Raw genomic sequence first — 10,827 nt, 5'->3', positions numbered from 1 at the left:
TTGAGGATGAAGAGTGTGGGAAGGGCTGAGTAAATATGTTACCAGCCCCTTTGTTTTCTGAATTAACACAATGAGTGATCAGTAGTGATCACTCACTGTGTTCATTCATAACTGAAGCATAGTAAACTGTGTTTTTTTGGGGGGGGATTAAGGGGGAGGGCCCTGTCAGGTTGGCTGTATGGGGCCCCTTGGTTTCTATCAGCAGCCCTGCCTCCACCATCACATGAATGAGCTCTCAAATGCTGAGTTAAAAGCTACTGCATTAGTGGAGAGAAAGAGCATGTGAGTGGTTTTTAATCAGATAAAAAGCTCACTCCTGAGATGGTGGAGGTGAGCAGTAATGACTAGGTCTCAGTTAGCAATGTCCTAGCAATTTCCTGGGAGTATTCCAGTCGAGTTTTGGGAGGTATGTAAATAGCCTACATCTATAGCAAGGGCATTATTGAACTGTAGTTAGAGCTGCACAGTCTGTTTTTATCTATAGACACCCCTTACCTGAATTGGTAGTTTTTAGTTTGTTTTTTTTTTTTATAAAGGTGAACTAAGTCTTTAATTTAAACAAATATAGCTATGGATCCACTTGCAAATAGCTGAAAGGCTGAGAAAATGTCACTATTGGTTTTAAAACTTGAAATCAGAAGCAATGTTGCTCCATAACCTAACTGATGGCAAGAGTTGTTAAAGTGATACTAAATCCCGGAACCTGAATTCACCTTATCTGGTCTCCCACAGTACACAGAACATGGAAATGCAATTATTTTAGTAAATATAAACTGCTAAATACCTTTTCTCATCAGCAGTTAGAGCAGTCTTGTGACTTCAGCAGAGCACTGGTTAAAGCTTGTAGAAGGAGTTTTCTTTCTGCTCTAGGAGGATGTGAAACCCTTTGACCCCCTGTCTGGACAGTGCTGATTGGCCCTGTGCTGATCACATGCACTCTCCCAAGTAAAAAAAAAACCCTCTCTAGCAATACACACCAAACGGAGCATGTGCATGTGACTACGGATTCAGTCTGTATCAGGTGGTCATTTCAACAAGAGGAGGGGCAGAGAAGACAGGATCAAACAGCCTTTTTACACAATGCAGAGGATTAACCCCTTAGGTTCCACAGTGAGTATAACAAGCATGCTTTACTGCATATACAGACTGATTTTACTGTTGTGGGTTTAGTAACACTTTAAGATGTTGGCATAGACAGTACAAGGCGTGGGGGTCCGAAAAGGGTTAGGTATTTTTCGTTTCCTCAGTTCCATCTGTCCTAATGGAGTCATTGCAGATAAACATATTTTTGAAACAAAAACATCTTTAAAAAATTCAACTTTCTTGCAAATCAACAGGAAAGGCACATTATCCAGTTGTTTGCACACTTCAAAAAACTTTAGCTCTGAGCTGCTTGACATTTTAAACTTGCAGAAGCTCCATTTTGGAATCACATGCTGCTGAAGTCTTAATACTGATTTTTATGATCTTTAAAGTGGTCAATAGTTGGGTAACAAGCAGGAAGAGCCCCACAAACCCACATCAAGGGGAAGACTGAAAACGTAAAAAAAGAAATAATGTTTTTTGTATCAACAATTCATAGTATACAATACAAATGTAATTTCCCTCTCGGTTCACTGTTTTATTAAATCTACATTGTTTAACTATCAGTCATGTGATAGAAAACCACCAGCAATGCCAAGAATCTAGGGACAAAAGCTTACTACAGTGTTATACAAAGAAAAAGCATTCTGAATAAAAAGATTAAATAAACTGGCTAATACTTTTTCCAGAAACAGGAGAGAAAATCCTTTGTTTTACATTTGCTGATCAAGCAGTGGACAGCTTTATATAGTAGCTGCTATCTAACTTATCACAGATCACTGATCCTTCCATACAGTGAAAATGGGAAAGGTAAGAGCTGACATATTTTAGAGACACACTGTAAACCTTTATATGTACAGTATGATCATTTTCCTTGTAATACTTACTTAATACACAAAATAAAGCCTACATTGAAAAAAATAAATACAAATTGTACAGCCATTAGATGTATAGCATTATTATTTCTTGCATCATAATCCTATGAGTTGTAGGCATATTAATATGCTTAGACATAATCAATTACCAGTTAAGATATTCAGTTGTAAAAGCTTCATTATCATTTGTAACTCTCAATATTACATTGTTTGGTGGCAAACAACACTTCACATTGAACATTAGATATTATTAGAAATAAATATTAGATAATTTCCATGAGATATTAGGAGTTCTACTCATTTTGAGAGATTAGATGTGGAGATTGTGAACATCTTCATTGATCTCAACATCCTTCAGCATTGATGTGAAGAGTTAGGTAGAATTTGGGGTTCCATGGCTAACCGTGGATCATTTTCCAGCTAGAACAGGATTTAGAACAACAATATTACCACAATCACAATGAGTATATATGTCCTGGATGTTGGTAAAAGAAGCACTATTTGCTTTGGTTTGGTTTACTGAAGTAAAAAAAAAAACACTGATTAGTTGCTATGAGTTATTTCACTTTATTTATTCCTTTTGGCCTACTAAATTAGCATTTTTCTGAAAGTGACTTGTCACGCAATAACTTATAAAGACTTAGTGTTTTGGGTTTTTTTTGATAGAGCAGAGAATGTTTTAAATCCATCAGTTTATTTTTTGTTGTCTGTTGAGGAGATTCCCCTTCTTCTTTGTGTTCTGGGGACTCAATGGAAAGTGAAAGAAAATCCTTCTAAGTTAAGGGAATTTCCCCCTTAGACAATTGTCACTGGAACAGGTGTCCCCGTTGGAAGAGTTAGATTGGCCATACACTGTTTTTTTGTCCAGTCTGCAGGTTAGAGAAAAAAATCTAGCAGATTTCTCCATCATCACTATGCAATGCATATGGACACATTTCCTACTGTGCCTGTTGCAGTGCCTATTGTATCTGATTGGGTGTAGCTGTTGTTTGGCTGAAAATGTTCCATCTGGTTTCTTCCATTTTTCAATTGAAGGATGGCAGGCATGAGGGGGCTGATAGGGCCAGCCACGTAGCAAATTTCATCTGGTTCAACAGCAACTGACAGAAATCTGCCTAATGAATGACCAGCTTAACTCTCATCTCTTGATCTGGTGACAAATCTACAATTGTGGATTTCCCATCTCTTTTTGTCTCAGTGGCAATTGTCAAGAGGACACATACAGAGGGTAAATCAACTTTGATGGGGCAGAGACCTTGATAAAAACTTCAGAGATTCCAGTTAACTAACAGAAAATTTATATACAGTATAAGCAAGCATATTGACAATCTACATTCACTTATTGCAAATTATCTTGATCTGGGAAAAACAATTATTGAAAATGCGGATTGTTTGCTGTGTTTAAGTGTGTACTAATACATTGGTAAACAACATTACAGAGAACCAAAGTACGATCCTTACACACAGCTATTGTTCTTCTACACACCTACACATACCTCCGCCACAAAAACACTAAGCATGGTCAAAGAAAATTTCAGGTAGAATCTAATGGATTACTATGAGTAGTTTTTCTTTAATTAAAGTGACTGTTTCGTGTTAAACATCTAAAACGTTGCTCTGTGCAATAGAAAACTGTGAATGATAACATCTCTGGTAGGGTTTCTCCCACTGGCTATAGAATAGTGACGTACAGTAGGTGACGTACAGATGGTAGAAACCACTGATCGCAGTGGGAGGTGCAGGCATTCAACTCTCTTGGTTAAGTGCTGAAGAATTTGTGGATGTTTTAGCACTTAAAGACAGCAGAGTTTGCACTTATCACCTACTGGAGAGATAAATATTCACACATTTCTATTGCTGGAAGCAATTCTTCAGATATTTTTTTTGGGGGGACAGCAGAGTGTCTTTAAGCTTTCAGTTTATAAATCACTACTAGAATGTATAAAATTTGATCTTGATGGTCTTTTTATCCTTGCTAACTATACTAACAATAAAATCATGGAAAGAGCAGAAAACAGAGGACTGACTAAGAATGTGACAGTTGGCCTTTTAAATATATTCAGTCTTAAAAATATGTACTAGAGTAACCCATACCTGAAAAAATATACTTTATATATACATCTCACAAATTTTACTTTTACACAGATCACCTTCTATGAAGACAAGAACTTCAAGGGACGCTCCTATGAGTGTAGCAGTGACAATAATGACCTGCACTCTCATGTGAGCCGCTGCAACTCTATCAAAGTTGACAATGGTTCTTGGATGATTTACGAGCAGGCTAACAATAAAGGTCATCAATATTTTCTCAGAAAAGGAGAATATCCTGACTATCAACACTGGATGGGATTCAATGATACCATCAGTTCTTGTCACATGATTCCACTGGTTAGTAATAAATCTTTTTTCCTTACTTGGCTGTGAAAAAGAAAATATTTTAGTCTGCCAGTCATCATGTAATAATGTTGGGCAGAATTTATGAAAACATTAAAGTCAATATACAGCTAGTATGATTTGCAGTATTTAGAGCAATGTACTGTTTATATGTGTTTTTTTTACTTTTGGATATGGTAGAGAATGGTTAATACTCACTCAGGGTTTTTTTTGTATTGTTTTGTTTTTGCCGTCTGTGTCCATTGCAGAGAGAGAATGAGAGGAAAACTCTACAGTGAAAAGATATCCCCTTTTAGACAGTTTTCACCAGCACAGCTCTTGTACAATTTTCTCTCTATTCCTGTTCTGGTGAAAGTACGAGATTTTGTATTTCCCCTTGCTTGCTGAGTCCCAATGACTATAGTTGCAAGGAAAAGTAGACTGTAATGCCTGTCAGGGATTCTAAACCATAACTGCACTATCCAAAACTTTGTCAAAAACGTTTTGGCTTTGGTTTACATTTAATTTTATGAGACAGCAAATTATTATAGTTATATATTTATAGTTTTAAAGTCAAACCATATAGTTTGATTTAGGATGATTAATAAAAAACACATTTCTTGTTGTGACATTCAGCCATTTCTTCTTATAATTGTGATGAGTGGCTAAATGCAGTTATTTTCAGCTGTTTGTGGTTCTATTTAAAAGGCATATTTTTTATACTTATTGTAAGTTTATACATCTTCAATGTATATTAATCACATGTCGAAATTCTATCTTAATATACCTCTACAGCATACAGGATCTTTTTTGATCAGACTGTATGAAAAGGAAGATTTCAGAGGACAAATGTTGGAAATCACAGAAGATCGTCCACATATCTATCAAGAATTCAACTATCGTGAAATCCATTCTTGCAATGTTATTGAAGGCCATTGGATTTTCTATGAGGAACCCAACTACAAAGGACGTCAATATTATCTGAGACCTGGAGAGTACAGGAGTTTTAGTGATTGGGGAGCAGTAAATGCAAGAGTTGGATCCATAAGAAGAGTACAAGATTTTTATTAAGTTTAAAATAATGTATCACTGTATCTCTCCATAAAATCAAAATTTAATTGCTCACAAACCTTCTCTAAATCTTTTCATTCCTTTAAGGAAAAAAACACTGTGTTGTTTATCTTTGCTATAAGAGTGCTCAGGAGTACTGGTAATAGACATGAAACACTTTCAAATGAAGGTTTCATTTTTTTTTTTTTTTAAGTGAAGCTGAACTCAATGAACTCAAATGAAGATTTGCTATTTTGTAAAGCAATATGTGGGAGTGTCAATTGTGCTTAAGCAGTACCCAGAAAGAGCACTTTTAGTCTTGTATTCCTCCTGAAAAATAACAGTGTGCTCCCTAGTAAGTGAGTCTGCCTACGCACTGATTTGTATACACCCTCAAAGATGTACAGTACATCTGCAGTGTTAAACTTAGGCACTGTGCCTTTTGACTGCTAGTCTCTGGAGAAATAGAGTGAAACATGGTGATGCCACTACTGTGTTTCCCATTGTTCTTCCTGACGGAGGCTCTGACATGAGACTGCAAAGGTCTGCCTCTACCAAGATGGCTGCCTCTATACAGAGACACAGTGTAGAACAAGACATGGTAAGTCAGCAACGAATAAAAGATTAGCTGCAGAGAGAACATGTATGACTAGCCCTTTGCCTTCTACCTGCACTATTTTGCCACAACTAGAGTACAGGCAATAAATATGAATATGAAAATATGCAAATACACATAAAAATATAAAGTCTTGGGGTGCCTGATGAGTATGTACATTATCTATATAAAAAGATTTGCAGAGACACGGAGACTAATATTTACTGGTATCAATAAATGCTCTGCAAACTTTTTTTTTTCCATAATATTTTTTATGTGCAAATAAGTACATACAAAAAGAAAAAAACACAATATAATACCACAGTTTCTATTGATGCACACAGTGTAGGGAGACACAGTTTGAGTCCCTGCATACAAAAGTGGCTCCATAGAATGCTGCAAGAAAAAAGAGCCACCCTAAAGCAGGAAACCTGGGGCAATGGTCATGGCAGCACCTTAGAAGCTTTATCTGAAGGATAAAGAGGTTGAATACTGAGTAACTAATTATATAAGCTGCTAGAAGTGCAAGGTAAATATCAGTTCAAGTCAGTTCTTCTAATATGGAAGCTTGTTAATGATTAGTAATTCAAGTTATTAAAGTAAAAGTCTCCCCATGTTTAGTAGCAGAGGTCAGCAGCAGTAGCTTCCATGTTTTTCATCCTTTAATTTAAAAACCAGTTGTCTTGTAAAAGGGTGTCAAATTAAGGTCCCTGCTGCATACAAAACACCAGAATGTGCCAGACTGTTACGTTCAAAACAGCTCCTCTGGATCCAAACAACCTCATTTGACTCAGCAGTGGAAGCATCAGCTGCTGTCTGTGTGCAATGTGCAAGATTAGCACTCCTACAAATAAACGCCTAGAAGTTTTCATTTTAAAATCAACCAAAGAGTGCTGTTGGTACGCAGAGTTAATAATTAAGCAAAAGCCACAAAATCCTTGATGCTACCCGGCAACCACTTTTACATACCCAAGGCAAGAGACACATGCAGATTGCAGACCTTGCCCAGTCCCAACACATACAATCAATATACAAAAAATGGGTCTACATAGCTGTCTGCTCAACCATTCCTATGCTTCACATGGAGTGCTTCTTTGTAAATCCTTATGAATAAGCACCCTTGGCAAAATGTGTCAAAACTCTTTCTCTTAATATCTGTTAACCTGTGCTTCAGATTTATACAATAAAGCTAACATTGAGCCTAGCTTTTCGAATGTTGATTGGATGAATTATGTCAAGTTGCATGATTTTGTTGGTTTTTGCAATGCTTTTTAAAAATCACAGCCATCACACAGAAGTGCACAAAACATTCTCCCTGCAGATATCAGAGAATGATAATCCTCTGTCTTTGTGCTTGTTAGCACATACAGAGGCCTAGTGATAGGTAGCTGAGACAGCAAGCATTGAATTGTAGAATAATAACAATCTAACTGCATGAGGCCCTGGGTAACTTTGAGGAGAGTTTTTTTTTTCCTAACTATGATCAAGTTCACAATTTAAAAAAATAACCCTATTAAAAAAAAGCACAGCAGGGAGGGTAGCAGATAGGTCACTGGCACATAACATTTAGTGTCCGTTTACTACATTGTTCTTAGGTTGCTACTCTTTATGATAAACATCTTATTTTGCATTTCAGAGAAGAATGTTCATACCACACCCAAAATCCTCTGTATTTCAATTTATTAAAAGTAAAAAGTCACATTCTCCCTTCTGAGCTCCCTCCTCTAATGTGTTTCACCTGTAGTTGGACACAATCATAGAGTAAGAAGGAGAGGTTTAAATACATACAAAGCCATTAAGGTTATTCCCAATATTGGGAGTCTGAGTTCTGTGCAAGCCCCTTAATGCTAGTACTTACATGAGTTTTTATCTTAGCACAAAATCCAAAATATTGAATAAGTATTCATTAACCCTCCACATAGTTGAAATCAATATAGGTTTATTGGAAAAATCATTAAAAACATTTAATTAAAAATAAATCATCTAGATTCATGTAAGAAAGCAAGAAAACAAAATGGAAATTGTTGACTGTTTCAACATATTTTAACACTCAAACATTAGATCTTTATTTAAACAGTACCTACAGGTAAAGGGGACATATCTGAATATGAACACAATTTGCATTTTCAGTTATTTAACAAAAATATCATTAAATGTAATGGTATACTGTGGGTAAAACATAAGTACACTCTTAGAATCATAGGCTGGTATTGTTCCTGTAGCAGAAATTATTTCCTAAAGGCATTTTGTATAACTGCCCAAATTTTTTACCATTTCCCCATGCAAAATTCCTTCAGTTGCAAGATGTTTGTGGGTTTCCATGCATGAACTGCCAGTTTAAAAATGTCCTTACAAAATTTCAATTGGAATCAAATCTGGGCTTTGACTAAAGAAGTCCATAGTCCTCAATTACTTATTTTTTTAAAAAATCATTCCTAGGTGGTTTTGCTAGTGTGCTTCAGATCATTATCACATTGAGGAACTCATTTTCAGTTCAATTTTTGGACAGATGACCTCACAATCTCATAAAGCTTGCTTTGATATGATGTAGAATGTAAAGTTAGCTTGATGACTGTGAGTTGCCCAGACCCTGAAGCAGCAAAGCAACCTCAAACCAAATCATTTCCACTATAATGCTTAATGATTGTTATATGGTTCTTCTCCTGAAATACTGAGGTTAATTTACCAAAGGCAAATAGGCTGTACACCGGAGTATTTCCTAGGCTTGATGAAGTTCTGCTTACTTCCAACATTCATGCACATGCAAGCAAAAATATGTATTTTTTTTAAATGTTCAATGCATGTGATTAGGCATTCTTTACAAATTGAATTTTCACCACATTCACTAAGCTAAGAGAAAATTCTCTTGCAAAGTGAAGGGAAGTTGTATTTAGTAAATCATCCCTGTAGTCTTCAGTTTGTAGTGAACAGATGTCTGCTATTACTGTGACAAAGCAACTCTTTGAATGATCACTCCATAGCATATTGTCCTTCAAGGTCTGGTCTTGCACAAATTTTCTTTTTGGATAGAAAAGGCTAAACACACCTTTCATGTGGATTTATTTGGTACAATCTGTTTCTGATTGTAGATGCATGCACTTTAACCCCAACTGTTGCAAGAGTTACCTGTACACAGCACAATGAAATGTTAAGCTTATTTTAGTATCAAAAGGTCAGCTCTTGGGTTGAATTTTCTGGGCCCATCAGTCCTGGAAACAGCAGTTGTTTGAAATGTATTCCATTTGTAGAATATTTTCAGTACAGTGGGTTAATTGATTTTAAACATTTGTGGATCTTTTTAAATCCCCTGACAGATATATATAGGCATTCATAACCTTTTTTATGATGGCTTAGAAAGCTCTATTAATCTTAGAATGATGATGCCACACATGATTGGGTGTTCTTTCCAAAGTGAATTTTCACCACATTCACTAAGATAATTGAAAATTTCCAAGCAAAGTGAAAATTGCCTTGCAAAGCATACAACATATTTGCCTTTGATAAATCAATCCCATGATGTCTACAGTTAAAACAAGACAAGTGCCAGCTGTATAGGAGAGTAATCATTGGCACCTATTCTGGATATCTGGAAGCTAATTTCATGATTTGAAGGGATGGTAAATGAAAGGGTGCACTTAGTTTTTCCATGACAGAAATACATTTTTGTTCATTTAGATCATTGAAATTAATTAGTCATGTCAATTGTATGTATCATTTGTTCAAGTATATCACCTTTATCTGTAGACATTATTTAACACAAGAGCTGAAGTTTGCCTGTTCAGATATGTTGAAGAAGCCAACAATTTCCATGCAGTGTACATACGTTTTCACATGACTATATATAAACACTATCATACCTGCTATGTGTCCTGAATTACACAGAACAGTCCTGGGCTTTGAACTAATCACATGGGCTTTGTACTAAACACAGGGCCCATTCATGCCAGGGCAGTCTGATGGGGAGCATTTATTGCATGTTAATGTGTGTTGCGTTAAGGCTGGCAATGCACCACTTTGAACCAACTACCAGCCATGAACCAATTCTGTGAGTGAAGATCACTGCAACACATATTTGTTCGTTACTGCCGGTGCAGATTGCTGCAATGCAGTTGTACTGGGAAGGTGTGCTGGGGTGCTCTTCACAATAAATGGCACCACAGTGCACCAACACACATCTGTAATGTGTATTAATGCAAAACCCTAGTTTTGAACACCAATATCTTTGCCAGGGGGTTGGGGTTAATTCTCTGACCACCAGTGATGTGGAAAGGGAGATTCTTCTTCCCACTGATGCAGATGCTAGCTCAGTAAATGTAAATGTCATCAAGATTACCCAACATCATTTTTGGGACCTTGGGTGGGGATTAATCTAGGTAGGGAATATTTGTATTTATTTTTAGGATATATAAATATATATATATATATATATATACAGTATATGTATATATCATACCCCCTTCACTTTTTTAGAATTAGTTATGTTGCAGCCTGATACTACAGTTGTTTAAAATTCATTTTTTTCTCATTAATCTACACTCAGTGCCCCATAATGGCAAAGTGAAAACAGAATTTTAGAGATGTCTTTGAATTTATTAACAACAAAAAACTGAAATATCATATTGGCATAAGTATTTAGACCCTTTGCAACAATCCTTGAAATTTAGCTCAGGTGCCTCCCATTTCTCTTAATCATTGATGTGATGTTTCTACACCTTGATTGGAGTCCACCTGTGGTAAATTAAATTGATTGGACATGATTTGGAAAGGCACACACCTCTCTTTAAAAGGCCTCACAGCTGACAATGCATACAGAATCAGACCAAAAACCATGAAGTTAAAGGAACTGCCTGC

The 10,827-nt window shown here is 36.2% G+C and overlaps 1 protein-coding gene across 1 annotated transcript; it reads left to right on the top strand.

Moving 5' to 3' along the window:
• The first annotated feature begins 1,770 nt into the window (after positions 1 to 1,770).
• LOC149473802 (gamma-crystallin B-like) lies at positions 1,771 to 5,460 on the top strand. Its single transcript, XM_089671322.1, has 3 exons — positions 1,771 to 1,893; positions 4,104 to 4,346; positions 5,127 to 5,460. Exons 1-3 carry the CDS (start codon positions 1,885 to 1,887, stop codon positions 5,400 to 5,402), a joined length of 528 nt encoding a protein of 175 aa, XP_089527448.1. The 5' UTR covers positions 1,771 to 1,884; the 3' UTR covers positions 5,403 to 5,460.
• The last annotated feature ends 5,367 nt before the right edge of the window (positions 5,461 to 10,827 follow it).

Source organism: Staurois parvus, unplaced genomic scaffold, assembly GCF_062004578.1.
Source record: "Staurois parvus isolate SC_StPar_1 unplaced genomic scaffold, SC_StPar_1.0 ptg000011l, whole genome shotgun sequence".
Classification (NCBI taxonomy): Eukaryota; Metazoa; Chordata; class Amphibia; order Anura; family Ranidae; genus Staurois; species Staurois parvus.
The sequence above is the reverse complement of the archived record's forward strand: the minus strand, read 5'-3'. Positions and strand labels throughout refer to the sequence as shown.

Bases quoted from the DNA above. Each gene is read 5' to 3' on its own strand.
- LOC149473802 (XM_089671322.1), top strand. The intron at 4,347-5,126 runs GTTAGTAATAAA...ATACCTCTACAG, and splicing joins CTTGTCACATGATTCCACTG to CATACAGGATCTTTTTTGAT.